Source organism: Orycteropus afer, unplaced genomic scaffold (genome assembly GCF_000298275.1).
Source record: "Orycteropus afer afer isolate SDZICR_OR568_19922 unplaced genomic scaffold, OryAfe1.0 scaffold00036, whole genome shotgun sequence".
Taxonomy (NCBI): domain Eukaryota; kingdom Metazoa; phylum Chordata; class Mammalia; order Tubulidentata; family Orycteropodidae; genus Orycteropus; species Orycteropus afer.
Window position 1 is genome coordinate 4,751,179 of NW_006921623.1, and position 23,189 is coordinate 4,774,367.

Genomic DNA, 23,189 nt, shown 5'->3' on the forward strand with positions numbered 1-23,189 from the left:
AGCCGCTGAGACGCTCCCAGGGGTCCCGGAGGGGAGGGGACGGAGGGGGTGGGGGCGGAGTACGAACCAATGTAAAGGACCCCAGCTCGCGAGGGGCTGAGCTCGGCCCCGAGACCCTACAGCCCCCGCCCAGGGCCGTGAGAGCGTGGGGCGGCTGGTTGCTGGGAGCCCGGAGACGCCGGAAAGGGGAAGGAGGGAGGAAAGGAGAGGAAGCCGGCTGCAGGGGTGGCCTGGGAGGGATGGAGAGTCTGAGGGTGAGGGGCGTGATCGGTGGTAGCGACCGCACGCCGAGCAGGGGTGAGTTTTCCGGGGCCTGGCCCTTTAAGGGCAAGCGGACGCGGCGGCCCCAGTGCTCTGAACTCTAGAAGTGAGCTGCGCTGCTACGCGGTAAACAGCGAGGCGGCCAGCCCGCCGGCTGACGTCAGGGGAAACTGACACAGATTTAAAGGGCCAGGTCCCATATTTGGACTTAAAGGGGTAGCAGCAGTCTAGCTGGAGAGGAAAGTCTGGGATTTCTACTCCTACCCCATTATAGTTCCTTCTTTCGTAATCTTGCCCATCTCCGGAAGCTCAGATTGGAATAAGTGGATGTTTCTAAGAAGTACTTGGTTCTTGGTGACAAATTATCTTTCCTCAGTCAGGAAGACCCCAGAACCCTTAAGGACCGGGGATGGTGGATGCTAGCAGTAATAATGATGCGATCTGCTAAGAATCACCATCTTTGGTCCATTTTTTTGCTTCTGGGCTCTTAAGAAACTGAAAACTCAAGAAATTAGGAAACGCGATGGCCTGTGGGTGAAGCTTTTGGGGCGGAAGGAACCCGCGTGCACTCTCATATCCCACTTCAGACCCCTTCCAGGCTTATGGGGCTATTCATCCTCTTCTCTGGAGAGGGATCGATAAAGTTCATTGAAATATAGTCACCTGCGGTGTAAATTGGTGAAACCTTTTCTGCTAAATATTTTGGCACTGTGTTGCAAAGAACTTTATACCCGTTGACCCAATAATTCCACTTCGGGGACTCTATACTAAATAAGAAATATAGATAAAAATTTGTGGGCAGCTATGCTCATCACTGTGTTATTTATCATATAAAAAATAAAGGAAACAAATGTGCATAATGACGGCGTGGTTAAATGCACTGTTGCCACGAATGCATCGAAAATGAGGTTTAAGACATTAAGGGACATGTAAATGGTAAATTCAGGATAAAACACTAGGTAAACTGTGTGTCTCCCCAATACATAGACAGGCATAGAGAAACTCTGAAGAAACTGCACAATAATAATAATAATAATAATAATGATCTCTCTGAATTACAGATTTTAAAAAATAACCTGTATCTTGTAATTTTCCTTCTGTTGAAATAGTATAGAAAAGTACATACACACATAGAAAAAAAAAAAAACACTTAATTGTGGGTGGTTTAAAATATTTTTTATACTTTTTTAAAAATTACAAACTATAATGTACCTGTATTCTTCCTTTTATAAGATGAATTTACTACTGTTGTTAAGTGCCATAGGGTCTGTTTTGACTCATAAGGACCCTAAGTACAACCAAACAAAATACTGCCCAATCTGTGACATCCTCACAGTTGTTCCTATTCTTGAGCCCAAGGAAAAGATACCCTAACAAGGGTCTGTTGTTGCTGGCAAGATTCTAGTGGTCTCAGATTGTGTCTCTTCCTTACTAACTGGGGGCATTGTTCCAGTGAAGACTATTTTACCTTATGACTAGCAATAAATATTTATTCCTTTCTGCACTAAATATTTAAAAGTACCTAATTGAGTAGTGAGAAGCCTGATGCCATGGTGGTTAAAGCATTCAGCAACTAACCAAAAAAAAAAAAAAAAAAGTCAGCAGTTAGAACTTACTAGCTGTTCCAGGGGAGAAAGATGAGACAGTCTGCTTACATAAAGATGTACAGCCTTGGAAACCCTATGAGATAGTTCTCTACCTTAAGGGTTGCTATGAGTCAAAATCTACTCAACAGCAGTGGGTTTTGGAATTGAGGAGCAGGTATTTGACTGCTAACCAGAATGTTGGTGGTTCAAAGCCCCATGGAAGGAAGATAGGGAAATATACTCCCATAAAGATTTATGACCTCAGAAACCCAGTGAGGTCACTATGAGTCGGATTTGACTCAATGGCACTAAGTTTCTTTCTTTCTTTTTTGATGGTACGGTGGCTAGAGTGCTTGGCTGCTAACCAGGTCAGAAGTTCGAACATACCAGCTGCTCCATGGGAAAAAAGATGTGGTAGTTTGTTTCCATATAGATTTACAGTCCTTGAAACTCAATGGGGCAGTTGTACTCTGGCCTACAGAGTCACTATGAGTCAGAATTGACTCAACAGCAGTGGATACTATGTAGCAGGCACTGTCTTAGTCACACTGGTCAAATGGTGACTGGGAGAATTACACCTGGCCCCTCCCAACTAGAGCACACTTGAGGATGAAGAAGATCTCATGAAGCAAACTGCAGGGACTGAAGAACCCTAGAGTCAGAATGAGAAAACCTTAGTGGTTCCCTAGACCAACCCCTTATTTTCCTGATGAATAAAGTTAGGTCCAGAAAACGTTAGCTAATTCATAATTCACTAGACTCATGCCTTGGTCCAGTATTTTTTTCCAGTACATCTAGATAATCCTGGATCAGCTAGATCAACAGGATAACAAGTTTCTTCATAATGAGTCCTCTATGCAATCAAGAGCTTTGGTAGTGTAGTGCCTAAGGCATCTGACTGCTAACCAAAATGTTGGCGGTCCAAACCCACCAGCCACTCCGCAGAAGGAAGACTGGGCAATCTACTTCCGTAAAGATTTACTGCCTCAGAAACCCAAAGGGGGTCACTATTATTCACAATCGACTTGATGGCATTGAATTTGGTTTTGGTTTGCTTATGCAACCAGCAGCCCACCTTGGGGAATCGTAGAATTTTCATATTCCAACTGGTCTCTGTCTTGACCCTGCTCATCTTGCTAGTAAATAATCTGGAATTCTAAGAAACACTGTCACACTGAGCTTGAGCTTCCAACTTAAAACCTTACATGATTTAAATGAAGGTCTGTCTTGTGCCACTAACTTTGCTGAATGCTGTGAGAATCACAAAGTTTAGGTCTGCTTCAAGAGCTAATAGCTGGATAGGTAGGCTGGTCAGTGTTGTAGCTGTATTGAAGGAGCCCAGACTGGGACTATAAAGTCAGCAGGGAAAAGCTTGAATCTGCATTTTAACAAGCACACCACGAAAACTATCAATATTCCTATCTGTTTGCTCCCTTTCTTCTGGCAGTTGTTGTTGTTGTTTGCCGTTGAGTCGGCCCCGACTCATAGCAACCCCTCCTTGGGTTTCTGAGGCAGTATCACTACAGAAGTAGGATTGCCCAACCTTCCTTCCGAGGAGTGGCTGGTGGGTTTGAACCGCCAGCCTTCTGGTGAGCAGTCAAGTGCCTTAGGCACTACGCTACCAGAGCTCCTTCAAGCCAATCCAGAAGGGATCCTTCCCTTTTGCCAGGTCTCAAGGGCCTTCGGACCCTCAGCACTCTGGAAATTCAGATGACGTAGGGTAGTAGTCCCAGACTTGCTTGCTGTACCTAGGTCTGCAAAAATTTGTTCTGCCCCACCATCCAGAGAGGGAACAGCACAAACAGGTTATGAATAGGCTCTGAGATCTGGCAGCTTTGAGAGAAGAGAAAGCCATTTTGTTGGCTGCAGGAGTCAGCATAAAAGAAAAGCAATGCTGAGTTCCAAAGCTAGACTTTTGTCTGCAAAGAGGAGATGTTGAGGCCTTCAGGGCACCTCTCTGCCCTTCTGCACAGAGTTCAGATACTGCAATCTCTTAGCCATGTATGTATACAAAAAGCCCAGCCCCTGGCCCTGAAGTGAGTAGGGTGGAGGCACAAGGTTCAGATGACTCCCTTCCATCTCCCTGCGAGGCATGCTTCCCAAGCATTCACCAGGCAGCTGACAAGAGCCCCTAGCCTTCAAACTCCATTTGAAGTCATGGAATAGGCGAAGTTTAGAGAGAGAGGACAGGGAAAAATTTGGGGCTGACTCAAGAGTATTGCTATGATCTTAAGACTTGGTTTTGGTTTGCCAACAGCAGGATACTGAAGCATAGTAAATGGATTAGCTGAATCTAATCAATTTAGGAACCTGGGGGGCAGGGAGTGGCAGTGAGTGTGGGTGGGTGGCAGAATTAAATGAGACTTTAGAATTAGTAATAGTAAAACTTTAACCCTGAAAAAAACATCGCAAAAACAACCCCTCTGAATGAGATGGACTTGAACTTCCCTGTTTTCACTGCAACCATAAAAAGAGCTCACTGTGTCCATATGGAGCTTGGAAAGATTGTCCTGAACATAGGCAGTGTTGGTCCCTCGTCCTGATGAAGGGCAGCAAGGTACAGCATTTCTTTTCCATCATGCACGTTCTGTTCTCTCCCAGGGTTGCCTTTGTTTCTGGTCCTCTTTCAAGAAACTGTGAAAACTGGATGCGCATCACTTTGGCAATCAGTGATTTTTTCCACCATTCTGGGGATAAGGTATCAAACCTGTCACATGGCTTCATGGAGTTATGGAAAAAGCAAGGACTTTGATGTGGAGAAACTGTGTTTAAAGCCTTGCATTATGTGCCTTAGGTAAGTTACTTAAACTTTCTGAACCTTCAGGAGCCACATCTCATTTCCATTGCCCTTTTAAATACCGCACAGTGGAGCTGAGCTTGGCTGCATTCCCTTTCCTAAGCTTTGTCTGGGAGCTCTGGTAGCATAGTGCCTAAGGCACTTGACTGCTAACCAGAAGGCTGGCGGTTCAAACCCACCAGCCACTCCTCGGAAGGAAGGTTGGGCAATCCTACTTCTGTAGTGATACTGCCTCGGAAACCCAAGGAGGGGTCGCCTATGAGTCGGGCCAACTCAACGGCAAATAACAACAAGCTTTGTCTAAAGAGCTGGAAAGGGAGACAAGGAAGAGTAGCTCTGATCAAGTGGGCAGTACTTTCTGCCAGAGACAGATGAGCCACTTTCCATTTCCTAGAAGTGGGCTCTCTCTCTTCAGGCTGGGAAACATGGGCGATACACTCAGGCCCTGCATCTCGTTCCCTCTGATCATGTGATGGAACCAGTATCAGAGCTTTCCAGGAAATGAGGCTGGGCATCAGGTTGCTGAAAACAAGCAGATAAATAATTGATCAACTCAAATCTGTGCCTTCAAAGATTGCTGATAAAAATGAGCCAGCAGTCCTCCTATTTCAAAAAGGCTCGAGTCTTCAGCTAAGAAATCAGAAGATGCAACTGAAGAACCTTTTACCCATCTCTGGCTGTATCTAAAAGTCCAGCATGCAGCTACCCAGTCCTTATTCCAAGTTATTCCCAATATTGGAAATGTTCTCCCCTCTGTACACTTTTGCTCAGATATAGGTTATATTCCATACCTTGTGTTTATTTGTCCTTGGAGCCTTCACAAAGATTTTTTCTAATTCACAATACCTTAGTTCCTTGGAACCTGTCTAGCCTTTTGATCTACCTTTACTTTCCTTATAAAACTAATTAATTCCACATAGTTCTGATGAAATAATTCCAGAAAGTGTCCCACAAATTTTCGCATTAGATTTGAGCTGCATGTTTCTGTTTTTGTTCAATGCATTTGCCCTTATTTATCAGTAGCAGTAATGTTGATTGTTGCTCTTCAGCAGCAGCATGGTATCACTGAAGGAAGTAGGAACTGAAGTCAAAAGGTAAGGATGTGTTTGTTTCAATTCTGACAGTTACTAACAGAACAAGTCACTTAATCTTCCAGTCATTCATTTCTTCATTTACTCATTTATTCAGTGCCTAGTTTGTACTAGTCACTAGGCTAGGTACTGTGAACACTTAGATACTTAAAACACATTCAGTCTGTAAGGAATTCACTATCTGGTAATACAAACAAACAGGTAAACATATAACAGAGGGATAATCGCAATGATAAAAGATTTATTCAGAGCTGGATACAGGGGAAACGGAAAACACTCTGGGAGATGTCCTCAAGGAGTTCTTAAAAGTGTTAAGTAGGAGCCAGCCTAGCCTAAGGGTAGAAGCCCATTCCAATCAGGAGTCCAACTCAGGCAAAGATATAGACTACAGAAAGTTCAAGCTGAGGTTGGGAAAATTATGTATTGAAGTAGGGCCTTGGATGTTATATTTAATAGCTTGGACTTGCTCTTGTAAGTCAGTGATTAATGAATGTGCTATAGTACTTTGCTGTGTCAGGAATTCTGCATAGGTCCCAAAGCTTGATAGTGCATGCAGTTTATTTTTGGATACAAATACACACATATACACAACAGGAAGAAAGGTCTGGCAATCTACTTTGTAAAATCAGCCAATGAAAACTCTACAGATCACAACTGTTAATTCAACAACTGATCATGGGGATGGCACAAGACGGAGAAGTCCTTTCATTGTGCATGGTGTCACCATGAGTCTGGGCCAACTCAATGCGAGCTAACCACACATACACATACTTTTTTTTTTTTTTTTTTGATGAATTAAGCTAAATTGAGTCAGTTCAACTTGATGTTAAGCCAAAGGCATAGTATAAAATCAGGCCACAATCAAAGACAGACTGTGTGTTTAGCAAAACATTTAAGATCTGTGCCTCACGACTATGTAAAAATGCATTAGGTTTTCACCCCTGCTGTGGCCGAAGAAAATTACATGTAATCTTCCCCTTTTGCTGGTTTTGCCTAGTTTTTCCCAAGTACAGATGCTTCTTCCACTAGGCCTGGGCCACTGAATAGGCTCACATGGGGGTTTTGGATACAGTCAAGCAAAACTGCAGGACCTGTGCTGTTATCACTACTTGTAGCGTGATCAAAGGGAAACCTGCAAGCAGCTGACAGCTTCTAGGAGAGTGGGTGGGGAAGAAGTTGGTGTAATTAGATATGAAAGAGGGGGCTAGAAAAACAAAAATATATCCATCTGGTATCTCCAAATTTTATCAACCATTTAAATCCAGTAGCAGCTCTATGGTGAACAAGATTTCACACACACACACACACACAGAGCAACTTTCAATTGTGGAACAGTATACTATAATATAAATTTGCTATAATTACTGTGTGGTTGTTGGCATTACTCCTTAAAATAGGCCCTGATGTGCTGAGTATCTGACCTGCAGCTGAGCACCTAGTTCCACAGCTCCGAAGAGAGCAGTACTCGGTGCAGTCTGCTTTAACCTGGGGAAGTAAGGATGACAAGCCTGTTGCCCAAGTGTTCTGTCTTGTACTCTAGTTAATGTATTATACTGAGACTGATGACATTCACCAGCTCAGATGTGGTCCACAGCCTAAATCCAGATTAATCTGTCTACAATATACTCCAGCCTTATGAACCCTCATTTACCCAAATGTCATTTGGCATTTTGGGCTCCCCTCTCAAACTCCATGAGGATTCTCAAAGAAGTTGACAACTCCTATCTACTTTAAAGCTGTCAATGCGTTTTAGTTCTACTACGGATTTTGAAAGAAGCTCCAATGGTGTAGCAGTTACAGTATTCAGCTGTTAACCAGAAGGTTGGTTGGTGGTTTAAACCCACCAGCTGCTCTGCTGGAGAAAGATGAGGCAGTCTGCTTCTGTAAATTATAGCCTTGTAAACCCTACAGGGCAGTTTTACTGCCTTCTAGGATTGCTGAGTGGGAAATTGACTAGGCAATGTGGTTTTTTTTTTTTTTTTTTTGATGGGTTTTAAGGAAAGATGGCCAGATAAATTTACATAAATTCCATAATTCTTTTGGCCACATGGACGATGAAATTGAAAAGGACTGTGTTACCTGTGGAAAGACCATTCCTTCACTTCCATTACCTTCAAATGAAAGAAAACTAGGGATCTGTCATGAACTCAGTGAATCAGAATCTACAGCTACAAAGATACCTCAGGTTGAATGAGTTGTGGTTGTGCAAGGACTCTGAAGTTCAATAAAGCTGGGCTCTTCTCCCAGCTCAACTACTTAAATTATACGATGGATCTTGGACAAGTTACAAAGCCTTCCCAGGTCTCTCAGCCAACAGTAAAATGGAGATGTCTATTAAAAGCACCACAGATGGAAAATATTGATGTTCCTCTACCTAGATGGCACAGGAACTCAGAGAGAATAGTCTAATTCATTTGAAGAGCGAGTTCAAGTTGAGGATAACAGTGGAAAAGACAGTCCAAATTGTAAAAATGAAAAACCGGCAATTATTGGTGTGAGGAATGGAGGAACAATGGGCATTGGGATATTTTGTGTGAGTAAATTCTAAAGCATGAAATCAGAGGAAAAAAAACAAAAGGTTAGTGTAATGGTTTAAGAATTAATTCTGTTTTTATCTAGCAAACATGGGTATAGGGACGGATAGATGGGTGAACAAGCTAAACAATTATGTATGTCTAAATGGAGAGTGTATCCAAGATCATATACAGGGTTGGCAGACAATGGGCCTCTCGAAGAGTATGAAGGGATGGACACTGGGAGGAGGTAACTATGGGGAGGAAGTGGGAGGGGAGCTGCTGCATTGTAAATTTTGGTCAATGACATGAGACAAAGTATATGTGAACTGCTGTATGAAAAGTGAATTTACTCTGTAAATCTTCACCCAAATCCTAAAAAAAAAGAAAAAAAAAAAAAAAAGAATTAATTCTGTTTTTATCTGGCAGACATTCCTGACCTATCTGAAACATTTCATTTGACAATTTCTTTTTTATCTACTTAGGATTCCTCATGCCTACTCACCAGCCTACCCTCCCCACACCCCTGAGAGATTAAGTGGTAAAAGTCAGCTTGGTACATTCAGTCACACAGAAAAGCAGAACGATCACTATCTAATACAACAGACAGAGAAGACATCAGTAAGTTTGAGTGAAATGTTTACATTTATATTGAAATATGCACTAAAACAGAATGAGTTCTACTAGTCAATGAAATTTTGCCAAAGCAGAATCACAAACTTCCGTTTAGGAGGTACAGTCAGCTAGCAGCAGTGATCCCCAAGCAGGAACACCAAGGAGAAGCCTGGGGGACCCCTCTCCAAAAAGTCTCATTTCAAGAGGCCCCAACTCATGCCTCCCACATGCACCCATACAGATTTAGGAGCTTGGACATGCTCCTCATTTTCATATATTTTTAGTTTCTTCTTCACGGCAATAAATATAAAATTGGCAATGCTCATACACCACAGCACAGACAGTATTTCAGGCTTTAGCATACAACTGTAAACAATGACTAGGTTAAAAAATAAAAAGGAAAGAGAAAGTTGTTATTTTTTTTTTTTTTTAACATAAGAGAATTCTTAAGAGCAAGGAATGAGCTACTCAAGATTTTGTTTCATTGGGTTAAAGTTTTTGACAGATTTAGACAGATTTCCCCAACAGTCCAAAGAGTCTCAAGGTGCCTATGGCTGTACAGACTGTGTGGGTAGCAAACCACCACCTAGATCACCAGAGCAGTATATCTTCAACCTGCCACATTCAAGGTATGTTCATAGGCATCTTTAGAGTTCCATCACTGGTTGCCATCTAATGTTGCGCAGGAATAAGTAGGCAAATGAATTAAAAATTTGTTGGGAGAAGAACAGAATAGCTCTGCTAGCTGCTTGGAAAGTTGGCCCCTTAATCACAATGACAACTAGGACATATCACTTGGACAGTGCATTAAAATTTTTTTAATTAAAAAAAAAAAAGGGGGGGGGTGGGGAGGCAGACAAAGAAAAGTCCAAAGACTAAGCCTTAAGTTCTATTGCTATAGTAAACTGGGATGCCTAAAGCAATGCAAAGAAATCTGGCAAGAAACAAAAGTGGACTCAATAGCTGCACAGTAGCAATGGGGCAGAATTTTATTTAAAAGGCGAGTGGTTCAAATACTATTGCTTGAATAGCCTGGTAGATATAAAATGTAGTAACATCTGAACTTTATACACATAAGCAAAAGGAGGTGAAGGCCAACTCACAAAGGGGTATTTGATGCTCAGTCAATAGAGAAGCTAAAAGCGCATGCTGCAGAAGTAACCTAATGGGCTTATCTGGACCATACTCCCACTCTCACAACCAAAAAAGATTTGGATCAGAAAGTGTCTTTTTACACATAAAATTCTGGCTTAATTAATTCTCCCTAGAACTATCCCTCGGCTAATGAAAATATGTCCTGAAAAACTCAAGAACCTGGGCTACTAAAAATAAAAAGGAAACGCCAATATAGAAAACAAGTTTAGTACACATCATGTGTATTTTGTGTTGTTAATGAAGATATGATACATTCAGAAAAACATTTTAAAAAGACAAAACACAAAAATTCTAGAAAGATGCACCAATAAGAAAAAAATTAGCCCAAGTTCTATCCCTCTCAATCAAAAGTGAGTCTTAGCACAAATCAGCCTATCCCCATCCCCTCAACATATAAAAGCACTTCCACTTGCCTTGCAAGCAGAACATAAAACATATGCCTTAGTTATTAAACTTGAGCATTAAGCAGAATCACTGCAGAGCACATTTTGATGGGTTACTTCAATACCCACCTGGTCCAGTTTAAAATATTTGTTTGCAGATCCAGTTTGTACATATTCCATAGGTGTATTTAACAATAAACCATATACAGTCCCATTATTTTTTAGATGGCAGTTCTTATAGCTCAAGCATATCATTAAGATTATAAAGAGCTTTCTGTAAGAAATTCTCAGATGGTGGAGATACATTAAAGAGAAACCCTAAAAGTTAAATAAACCTGGCTTTGTAGACTAAAATGATGGGATAAAGGTAGAACATCTGTTCTGAAGAACATTTTCATTTGTTTCCCCATGGGAAAAGGCCAATTTTATTTTGGAGTGATATACTTTAAAAACTAAGCTAATAAAAAATAAAGTACATACCTTAAGATACTATAAAAGTTGAAATAATGCAGGCCTCATGGAGTAAGAAACAGAGTTCTGATTTCCTCCTTCCCTCAAAAAGGGAAACTGTTACAGAACTTAAGGGAAAAACCAACCAATCAAGCAACAAAACCAGAACTCTGAATATGGATAGCACTACACAGACTATAGCACACAACACCATACAAGAATGAGTTACGTATCAGTAATATCATCATGAGATTAACTGGCTGGGGACTTACACATCCAATAACAGAGCTCCTAGGTCAAAAATGTGTTAAAAACTTGTAACGTCAACAAGGACTTAAAGAAAAAAAAAAAAAAGGGAGGAGAGAGAGAAGGAAAGGCTGCATGCATGGGTCTATTATAGACATAATATTCAGCAGCATAAAAATAAAACCCTCTAAAGGGGTCCCCAAATGGGGCAAAAGTTGTTTTTCACTGCTAAGCCGAAGAAAGATTAAAGAGTGGAGCAACATTACTAGCATCTCCCATATGTGAATGACAATCATGTTCAATCTGACATATATGTTAAGAAAGCCTTCAGACTACAAATGAGTAAAGCAAACTAGACAAAAGGCTAAATATAAACCTTAACTGAAAACAACATCTGTTTTAAAGCCAAGTGGGTGTGATTCTGATAATTATTATACATGACATAATCCACAGAAAGAAAAGCCAAGACAAGAATCTTCATATTGTTCAGTACTTAGGCTGATGCCATCCTAGGAAAAACAGTGATAGTTCAATGAATGTGTCACACAAACTAAAAGTCCCCTTCTGGTTTCAAATGAATTTAAACAACAATCTTCCTTGGCTAATTTTTCTCCTGTATAAAACAAACCTTCTATGTACAGGATCAGTTCAAATCCCTCCTCCCCTTCAAACACTAGAAAGAACATCCAATAACATTCTACAATACAAAGTGCCTTAAGAAAGAGAAGGATTCTGTAGTGCCAGTGATATAACTGATCTGAGGAAGCCGTGATGGTATTAATACTGATGGAAGCCAGTCAGGCAATGGTGGTTTGTTTCTCCTCAGGTGTTTCCTCCAACAACTGCATGATCAGTTCATGGAGAGGTTTGCAGATCTTTGCATAGCCCCCTCCCGTGAGATGCAGAAAATCAAACATGTCGTGGCAGGAGATCGCACCGTCCGAGTGCACAAAGCCCCCATCTATATCTAGGAGCTGAACATTGGCAAGCTTCGGCAAAGAAACCTTGAGAAGCTGGTTCACCTTGGCATTCTTTTGCCTCAAAGGGTTGGGCTTCTCACCTCGTGGTAACAAACCCTACAGGAGAAACAAAGAACATAAAATGAAAAGATTCACTTATTTCTCCCTACTTATTTGTGATTTCAGATATTCCTGGAACCAATGCTCCATTTGTCACTTTCTACTCCTCTAATTTCTGAAATATTGGCCTAGACTGGTTTCACTAAGAGCTCTCTGACCATTCCTTCTCAGTGTCTTCATGGATTTCTTGTCCTCCTCTTCTTTAAGGAGCTCTGGTGGCATAGTGCCTAAGGCATTTGACTGCTAACCAGAAGGCTGGTGGTTCAAACCCACCAGCCACCCCTCGAAAGGAAGATTGGGCAATATACTTCTGGAGTGATACCGCCTTGGAAACCCAAGGAGGGGTTGCTATGAGTCGAAGCTGACTCAACAGCAGTTTGGTTTTTGGTTTCTCTCCTTTAATTGCTGGAATTCTCCAAGATCTTTGTTCTTGGTGCACTATTCTTTCTACTCTTTTAACACATTAGATCAGAAATCTTTCTAGATCTTCAAAATTGCACACTGAACTGCCACTCAGAGAACCAAATGTGAATGTTCCTGAAGCACCTCCAACTTAACATGTCCAAAAGCAAATCATCATCTTCCCCAAAACCACATTTCTTCTATATTCTCTGTATCACTTGGTCATCCCAACATTCCTTAAATGGACAAGCTAAAAGCCTGTCTCATCTTACATACTTTTATCTCCTTATCAAACTACTTAGTTTTTGTTTCCTAAATATTTCTTCAATTCATTCTCTTTTCTCCATACGTGCCCCTCCCTTTTTTTAATTTTTGTAACTTTTTATTGTGATTTGGGTGAAAGTTTAGATTCGTTTTTTACATTCAACAATTCATATACACATTTTATTTAGTGATATTGGTTACATTCCCTGCAGTGTACATCTTGCCTCCCACTGCCTCCTAGTGGTTGCCCTTTCCCTGTGTCCATGCCTATGCATTCATCCCTCCCGACATTTTTCCCTGTGCAAGTGTTGCCCTTCTTTCTTTTTAAAAAATTTTATTGGGATTTGGTGAAAGTTTACAGAGCAAATTCACTTTCCATACAGCAGCTCACATACACTGTCTCATGACATTGACTGCAATTTCCCACAGTGCAACAGCTCTCCTCCCACTTCCTCCCCACCGTTATCTTCCCTGTGTCTTTCTCTCCCATGCACTCCTGGCCCCTAAGCTGTCTCCCTGTGCATACACAGCCCTTCCTCTCCAAGGAGTATATCTACCTAATGTAAATATTGAGGTTTTATGCCTTTTGTTTGGCTGGAAGTCACAGGAGTAGGTTCAATACCAGACCTGAGGGCAGCTACGCACCAGAGTCTCAGGGTTCTACCAAGCTCTATCAGACCAGCAAGGCTGGTCGCTTTTTTTTTTTTTTTTTTAAACGATTTTGCATTTTGTTCCACACTGTTCTCCCACTCTACTCAGGCTCTCCATCCCTTTCATACACTTTTGAGTCTCTGGCTGTTGCAAATGGTTAAGCCCTTGACTACTAACCAAAAGGCTGACCCAGAGGTACCTCAGAAGCAAATCCTAGCAATTTGCTTCTGAAAGGTCAAAGCCTTGAAAACCCTATGGAACGCAGTCTACTCTGTAACAAATGGAGTCACCATGAGTTGAAATGGACTCTACTGCAGCTGATGTTTTTGGTTTTATTATATACACAAGCTATTGCTTGGGAGCTTATCACTATTCAACCTCAATTAATGTAAAATTTCCTCACTAGTCTTCCTACTTCCAGTATTGTCCTTTTCTTCAATCCATTTTTCAGTCATTAAAATAACCTTGTTCAAACACAACACACCTACCTATTAACGCCACATAGAACCTACACTATAAAATACTATGTGAAGTAAGAGTTGGAATGGATGACATCTTGATGAATCAGAGACACTTAACACCTAGCAGCACAAAACAAAATGTGTCCTAAATTCACTTCTGACTTACATGCTAATGATATAATTTTCAGATAAATCTCTGTCTTCCTATTACAGAAAATAAAAGTCTGCCCTTATTTGGCAAGTTGTTGCTGTTGCTGTTATTACGTGCCACTGAGTCAGACCCAACTCATAGTGACCCCTCCTTGGGTTTCCGAGGCAGTATCACAATGGGAAGTAGATTGCCCCATCTTCCTTTCGAGGAGTGGCTGGTGGTTTTGAACTGTTAGCCTTCCGGTTAGCAGTCAAGTGCCTTAGGTACTACGCTACCAGAGCTCCTTATTTGGCAAGAGCAAGGCTTTATCATCTTGAACTAGAAGTGACCTCTACAGGCAAGTGATCCCATTACAAATTATTGCCAGATATCCTAACCTTTTAGTTGTTTTATACCTAATGATGCCACAGCAAGTTGTTATTATTTAGCAAAAATTTTGCCAGCTCTTTCAACCTATAGGGAATGGTAAGAAGTCGTATTTCACACAAAAAATTTTTAGTAAAAAAGAAAGAAAAAAAAAAGTTAATGCTCAAGTTAAGTACCTGTTCATTCCTGCTTAAAATATTTTCATAAAATTTTTGGGCCATGATTATTAATATATTGTGTGGTTGTGTAGTTTCAAAAGAGAAATGTAGAAAAAATGATTCTGCTACCTTGGTCCATTTCCTTCTATCCTTGTTAAGGTGTTAAAAAATGACCTAAGACAAAGTCAATCCTACACTCTGTTTTGTGTGACCGTTAAAAGAACAAGCCTTTGTATCATGTGATTTTTCCCTTTGATTTCTAGTAACTTCTAAAATTTTATGTTAAAGGAAACAAAAAGAAACATTACCCTCCTAATATCTTCAACCCATGTTTTGTTTCCTTCTAGTCTTTCTCCAATACAATACATACTTTCAAGTAATTTTAAATATAATACACATACTGACTCGTATTCCAGCTTCTCACTTCAATATATCATAAGTTCTGTTTACACACAGTCCTCATAACTGTCATATTGCTGCTATGTGCTACTAAGTTAATTTCAATGACAGTGATCCTATGTGACACAGAAGAACTGCTCCTTGGGTTTTCCAGGCTATTACCTTGACGGGAGCAGAATGCCAAGTCTTTCCCCCTGCAGAGCCAGTGAGTGGTTTGAACCACCACTTTTCATTTAGCAGTTTAACAGTTATGCCACCAGGGCTCCTTGTTGTGTGATTAATGCTATTATATTCAATGACTTTTCTAATCCTTCCCCATACAGCTCCCCATTTAGTTTATTTTCAGTATTTCTGTATTGTAGATATCAAAAGTAATACCTCTGTGTATCAAATCTAAAGATATGATTGAAACAAAGAATATTTATGGATGATTTATTCAGCTACATTCATACAACATATACTTCCTGTCCTAAGCCACTACTATGTACCAGCCAGTGTACTTTAGAGATGGACTTAACTACAATGTAATCTTTTCCAGAATAAAACAGGATATAAATAAGCTTATAAAAGTAAATTAAATTGAATACCATGTAATAAAAAAATAAGACCTGGCTCCCCAGTACCCATAGGATAAAGTCCAAATTCCCTAACATGTCATACAAATTCCTAAGAGAATTCCTCAGCTGACCTAAAGATATTCATAATCCCAAAGACTGCATACCAATACAATGATCTTGGCCTGTGGCTGCCTTGTATTGATAAGTTGTACAATGGCCTCAATCCCACCTGCTACCTCTTCTGCTGTATTTTCATGGTTGTTTGTTCCTACCCAGACAACAATGACCTGTAGTTGAGAGAAGGGAAAAAAAGATTAATACCAAAGAATAAAGAAATGTCTGATTTTTAAATGAAAATTTTCAATCAAATATCAAAGGAGAATAGATGAACTTCTTAAATGGCACTGGGTAACTCCAACTGGGTAGCCATCTCAAAACATTGATCTGTACCTCATATATCAGGAAAATTCCAAATGGATTAAACATTCAAATGGCAAAACTGTACTAGAAGGAAACAGAATTATTTTATCACTATGAAGCTAGAAAACAATTTCTCAAAATCCAATAGCTATACAGAAAAGATTGATAAATTCAACTGTGTAAAAATATAATCTGAAAATAAAAAAATATTAAAACAAAGTGAAATCTAAGCAACCTGGGGAAACGTACTTTCAACTCATTATAAATAAAGACTTAAATCTCCCAGACTAGAAGTATTAATAGGGAAAGTACCCAAGGGGGTGGAATGGGTGGTTAATACACAGTTGCCTTAAAAGAAGAGAGTTATTAGAGTGAAGGTTGAATATGGTTTTAGAGTTTATCTCTTAAAAAAAAAAAAATTATTTTAAAAGGTGGTTGTCACTTAGAGATAGGTATCTTAGTAGGTGACCCAACAAAGTAAATCTTTATTTCAAAAGAGAAGCATATAGATGAGTTTTTCTATTAGAAAGGCAAATAAAAAAGTTTCACTTAACAGTTTTTATTAGCTTTGTTCTTCCTTTGTTTGGGGTTGAGAAAATTGTATGCAGTGTCCCAACTCCAGAAGTTCAGAATGTGATAAAGTACTGGGGGTGGATCTCATGGTAAACATTTGTTCATCTCTGCTTCAAATTTTCTTCAGAAGAACTTGGAGGCCTTGATTACTTATTTGCTTATATAGTTAAACAGATTCAAAATGGCCCACCTCCAAGCAGTTTCTCCCCTCACATTGCCCCTGGCCTATGCCTTCCCCAGAATAGCCCATCTCATTAGCATCAAATCTCTTTCTAAAACTGAAAGAGATAATTATGACAATTACAAATACAACCCTAGGCAAATAATAAGCTGATTTCTTAACTGAGTATGTATTTTGGTATGCTCTTAACCAAAGACAGTATCATTTGACAGGAAACAAAGAACTATAGTGAAATAATGTTTTAATGAAATAATGTTTTTACTGCCAATTTTAGACAATTAGAATAATTTAAAAAGCCTCAATATTAATGATAATGATTTCTTTTAAAAATAAGTTTCATTTCACCTTAGGTCTAATGTTCTCCAGTTCTCCATTCTTTAGTCTCCATAAAACATGTCTTGTTGTATCTCCTCCAATTCCAAAATTCAGTGCATGAAGAGGGGAAAAAAGTTCTCGCCATATCTAAAAAGAGAACGTGATTTAAGCCAAAATTAGTGGGAATTAAAGTCCTTTCACTGCAATGTGTTGTGAGGCATTTGAAATAATAATTTCCATTTTCTGTATTCAAACATAACACTGTAACTGGTGTGCCACTCACTGTTTAAAGGGCTTTTAAGATGGATATCACTGTATAACTCAGTTCTTAATGAAGCATTAGGTGTTAGCTTAAGGAACTAATTACAATTCACCTGATGCCCCTGAAGAGGTACCAATGTTTATAATTAAGTTGCCACCTTAATAAACTCTCTTTTCCTATTATTCAACTATTAAAAAAATAATAATAATAAGGTGAACTAGAAACATGAGATGAAGAAATTTAGAGTGCTGGAACCAAAAAGGAATAAAGCTATCTTTTCCTTTAAATTTCCCTTGGAAGAATGCCAAGCCAAAAAAAAAAAAAAAAAACAAACCCACACACAATTATGAAGAGCTTATCTCAAAAATTCGTTAATGGTAAAATGCAAATAGTAAGAACTGAAAATTAAAATTAGTACAAATACAACATAAGGCAAGCAAGAGAGTTTAATTATAAACAATGTTACTTCGTCTCATCATGCTTAGCAGCACAAAGAATCCCTATAGGTATTCAGGAATCCCAATAAGGAATTCCCTTATACTCTGAACTGGAGTTTTCTTAAGAGTCATGAATAAATTTATAGGTTAGCCTAAGAATGAAAGTCTCTTGGTGATTAACAAGTTTACATTAGTAGTCAAGAGGCACCATCCACCCTTCCATCTTTACCTCATATTGCTGCATTAACTGCACCATAGAGTCCCCCACAAATAGTACATCAGGCTCTTTGTCTTTACAGTCCAGGACAAATCTGTTGTGCTGGTTTTGGGAAGAAAGGAAAATTAGAAACTGGTCTTTCTTTTCCTGGTCTAGAGAAAACAGCTGTCCAACCAGTTACTCTGCTGTCAATTGTACGCACTTTGTTGTTGTTTTGCCCCTAATGTGCATTCCTTTGGATCTGCAATTATTCGCATGAACTTTCTTACCAACCTTCTCATACTCATCATTCTAATACAACCAAGAAAACCAGAATTCTACTGAAATCAGAATGGAAATATACTTAACATACATGCTTTTTTAAAAGTTTACCATTTCCCCAAATGGTAAATTTCCCCAAATTGTAAAACTTTTACACAAACAGAAAAGGTAAAAATAAATAACACAACGAACATCTATAAACTCACCACCTATATTCAACAACTAATATTTTCCCCCATGTTTTCGTACTGTGTTTGTGTTTGGCAAACCATTTGAAGAAAGAAGTTGCAGATGTCTTGATTCTTCACCCCTAAATATTTCAGCATCCTTCTAAGAAAACAGGCATTTTATAAAACCACCAAACTGTTACTGGATTTGTAAGCCTGTTAATACCTATTATTCAGTTCAGACTAAATTTTTTTCCAATTCTTCCAAGAAGTGAACAAAGAACTATAGCTATGTTTGTAACCAAGGGAATGTATTTCATTGGGATCTTTTTTTATATTGAGTTTGAAAATGTCTATTAACCTCCAGATGTGAGACAACGGCAAACAAGGACTCCGGCTTTTTCAGACTAATCCCAGGATATAAACAATGGTGACTTAAGTCCTGTTATACTTCTCTGCTCAAAAGGTACAAGACACTTTTTTTATCTGCTATAGATGTAATTGTTATGGATTTTACCCATCAGTACTAAAAGAAATAATCACATTTTCATACTCATCCCTGAAACAAATTTACATTATGTTTTAAGCAACAAGTATCAAATCTAGCTTCAGGGAAAGGTCTGAAGGCCATTTCTTTTTCTCAAACTCTACATTCAATTATGTTCTCCTGAAGAATTAAGGCAAAGTTATAATATTTCTGCTGTTAACACCAATGCAGCTGGAATATTCATCTACTATAGGTGAAAGATAGGCCCCGAGTAGCACAAATGGCTTGTACTCAACTACTAATTAACCAAAAGGTTGACAGTTCAAACCCACCCAGCAGTATCACACAAGAAAGGCCTGGCAATCTGTTTCCATAAAGATTACAGCCAAGAAAAACTGATGGTGCAGTTCTACTCTGTCTTATCAGGCTGCTATGAGTCAGAATTGACTCAATGGCACACAACAACATAGCTGAAAGGCAGGCCCTGGGTGGTGTAAATGGTTTGCACTCCACTACCAACCTAGAAGTTGGCAGTTCTACCCTATCATACATGGAACTGCCAATGAGTCAGAAGTGTCTTGACACCACTAGGTTTTGTGTTTTTGGTTTACAGGTGAAAGAAGAATCCCTGGGTGGCACAAATGGTTAAGTGCTTGGCTACTAACCAAATGACTGGTGGTTTGAACCCCCCAATAGATGCCTTGGAAAAAAGTCCTGATGATCTGCTTCCAAGAGGTCATAGCTATGAAAACCCAATGGAGAACAGTTCTACTCTGCAGCACATAGGGTTGCCATGAATTGGAATTGATTCTAAGGCAAATGATTTGGTACAAGTGAAGGTGGAGTCCCAGGATAGAGCAAATGGTTGGCATACCTGGCAGCTAACCAAAAAGTTGGAGGGCAGTAAGTTTGGAAAAATAGAAAAGACAAAAACAAAGTACCCAAATCCTATCACCTTAGCCCAATTAAGTATTACCATCTTTGCATATTCTCTTCTCATCTTCCACAAGCCCTCCCACCCCCACACACACTTTCTAGGACAGAAAAACGTATGTTTAAATTCTAGCTTGTCTATTTAGCAGACCAGTGACCTTAAGGAAGTACAGAATAGAGTCTCAGGAAGTAAAAAATCTGAGTCTTGGTTTTCTCATCAATTGTTGTTGTTATGTGCCATTGAGTCAGAGACGACTCATAGTGACCCCTCCTTGGGTTTCCCAGGCGTTATCACTACAGAAGTAGATTGCCCAGTCTTCCTTCCAAGGAGTGGCTGGTGGGTTTGAATCTCCAGCCTTCTGGTTAGCAGTCAAGTGCCTTAGGCACTATGCTACCAGAACTCCTAATCAATTAGCAACTCTGTTTAAGTTGTTAGAAAGATTAGAGTTCTCTGAGAGTCTAGTGACTGCCTGGTGCACAGAAGGTACTGAATGGCAGGCATTATATGTGCATCTAACTGAAGTCCCTGGGCAGCACTAATGATTTACGCTTGACTATTAACCAAAAGATTGGCAGTTGGACCAATCCAATGGCTCCTTAAGAAAAAGACCTGGCAATCAGCTTCCATAAAGCTTACAGCCAAGAAACTATGGGGTTGCCATGAGTCAAAATCGACTCAACAGCAATGGGTTAACATTATACTGAACACATTTTTCCCTGTATTTACACACATTTCATAACCATAAAATTTAAAGGCTACATTATATTTTACTGAATGTACCCACTGATACATTTTTCCCCCTGAAGTTCTTCTTCCTATTGGTGGACCTGCCTGTAGCTATTGGTTTGTTTTCTGTTCCTAAAATAATATGGTGACCAAGAGATTTACCTATATTTTACTTTTCATAGAATTCTTAGGTCACAGTGAATTAAAACATTCATGGATCTTGGATATAGTTCTGAATTCTTAACAAATAAACTATTTATCAATGTACACTGACTGCAGCAATGTATTAGAACTATTTTTACTGAAGTTGTACCTGCAATGTATATCAATATTTCTTTCTCTCCCCATTGTTTTTGTACTTTTTGGAAACAAGAAGCTAAACACCTCCTGTCATGTTTCATTATTAGCTGTATGTTTTTCTGGAACTGTCTATCAGAGATACTTACTTACTGGTACTTTGAGGGTATTCTTACCAATTATATGTAACAAAAGATATCAATACTCTATCTAAAATATGTAGGAGCCACGGTGGTGCAGTGGTTAAAACATTTGGCTGCTAACCAAAAGGTCAGTGATTTGAACCTACCAGCTATCTGCTGGAGAAAGATGTGGCAGTCTGCTTCTATAAAGATTTACTGCCTTGGAAATCCTATGAGGCAGTTCTGCTCTGCCCTATAGTGTCACTATGAAGCAGAATTGACTCAATAGCAGTGACTTTGTTTTTTTTCTGGTTTATCTGTAGTATGTACTGCAAATATTTCCCTTAATCTGCAATTGAATCTTCTTTTTCTAGTTAATGTTTTGTTATGATTTTTATTAAATTTGTGTACAAACTTGTCAATATTAAAAAAAAAAAAAAACTTTTACAAAATATATCAAATATACATAAAAGTAGAGGGAATAATACAATGAACCTTCCTCCTCCATGTACCTATCACCAGCTACAGCAATCACTGAACTCATGGACACTATTATTTTAGTCATACCCCAAACTACTTGCCTTCCCACCACCAGGTTATTCTGGAACAAAATGAAGACATGCCATTTCATCTATAAATATTCCAGTAAGTAAATCTTAAAGTATTTAATATGTATAATCACAATACCAATTTCAGTTAAAAAAATTAACAGTAATTTTTAATATCAGTAAGCAACTAGTGTTTAAATTCCTCTACTGTTTCAATAATTTTCGTTTTTGAAATCACAGTTTTCTTAAATCCTTTTTAATAAACAGGTATCCTCTCCCACTCCTCCCAGATTTATTTAGAAATATAACTGACCTATAAAATCTTCCAGAGTCTGGATTTCACTGATTGAATCCCTGAAAAAGTGATTAAGTCTAAATATTTTAGTTTGATATTTTGGCAATACTTCATAGGTAGTATTGAGTATCACCATAATATTGGTTTTAATCAAGACTGTTTCATAACATATATCCCTCTTCTTTTTTACTTTTTGTTTATAAACAGTTTTAGATGTACAGTAAGTTGTCATCTTACATAAATATGGTACATTTATTGAAACTAAAATTAACATTGGTAAATACTACTAATTAAACTAATGTCCTTTTCTGTTCCTGTGGAGAGCCAGGAATCTGGTCTTGTGAAGATGCTTATCTCAGAGACAGCGATCTTTAATAAAACAAAAGGCTCTTACTTATGTCCTTTCTATTTCTCCATACTAACCATACCTTGACCTTTTAAATAGTGTTTGTATAAACTTTCCAGTACCCCTTAGAAATGCCTTCTTTGCCTGACCAATCAGTTACAGCTTTCTTTGTTAGCTGCCTACCAATCAGTTGTTGCCTAATTCGCATGCACGGGCTTCTTTATACCTATCAGCTACTTAATACCTTTAAACATATTTTCTGCACCAATTGCTGGCATCCAGCACTGCCTTAGGTAACTGCCCTTTGATAAACGTCACTTCTAGTATATATGCTTTGTTCTGAATTTAATAAAGTTGAGACTTGATCAGAACTCCTGTCTTGTCTCCATTTCTCGTGTCTTCTGTCCCATCTTCCTCACTCCCTCCCTCAGGGTCTCCGTTGATTGACCTGCGGGCCGGGTCATGTTCCTAGAACCAATCCAGGATATAAGGTTGTATTTAGTTACTACTATCCCCTGTGTAAAGAGCCCTGGTGATGCAGTGGTTAAGTGCTCAGCTGCTAATGAAAAGGTTGGAGGTTCAAATCCACCGGCTGCTCTGTAGGAAAAAGATGTGGAAGTCTACTTCTATAAAGGTTATGGTGTTGGGTAACTAGTGAAAAGATGTCTGCCTTGAGCATTGTGCTCTTTAAGAATTATCTATATGGGATCAAATTGGTAAAAGCAACTCAAAAGATAGGACGAACTTTAGGTGGCAGTGAGTTTATGTTAATGGGGGAGGAACAACTCAGAACAGGAAAATGGAAATGGTTGCACAATTCGAAGAATACAATCAATGTTAATGAACTATGTGTAGAAACTGTTGAACTGGTGTATGTTTTGTTATGCATATTCTCAAAACAATGAAATAAAAAAAATTACACCCTTGAAAACCCTTATTGGGTAGTCCTACTCTGTCTTATAAGAATAAGGAAGACCGAGGAGGCAGGGCAAGATGGCGGACTAGGCAGAAGGATT

General features: G+C 39.1%; 1 protein-coding gene across 1 annotated transcript in view; it reads right to left on the minus strand.

Annotated features, from left to right (window-relative positions):
• Nucleotides 1-11,894: 11,894 nt before the first annotated feature.
• The window catches only part of PAFAH1B2 (platelet activating factor acetylhydrolase 1b catalytic subunit 2), a 22,354-nt gene continuing 11,059 nt past the window's right edge, over nt 11,895-23,189 (minus strand). The window contains exons 2-5 of the mRNA XM_007936500.2: nt 18,003-18,092; nt 17,105-17,221; nt 15,750-15,872; nt 11,895-12,173 (exon numbers count right to left, since the gene is read on the minus strand). Of these exons, the coding sequence (XP_007934691.1) occupies nt 11,895-12,173; nt 15,750-15,872; nt 17,105-17,221; nt 18,003-18,092 (609 nt within the window). The remainder of the gene's footprint in view (nt 12,174-15,749; nt 15,873-17,104; nt 17,222-18,002; nt 18,093-23,189) is intronic.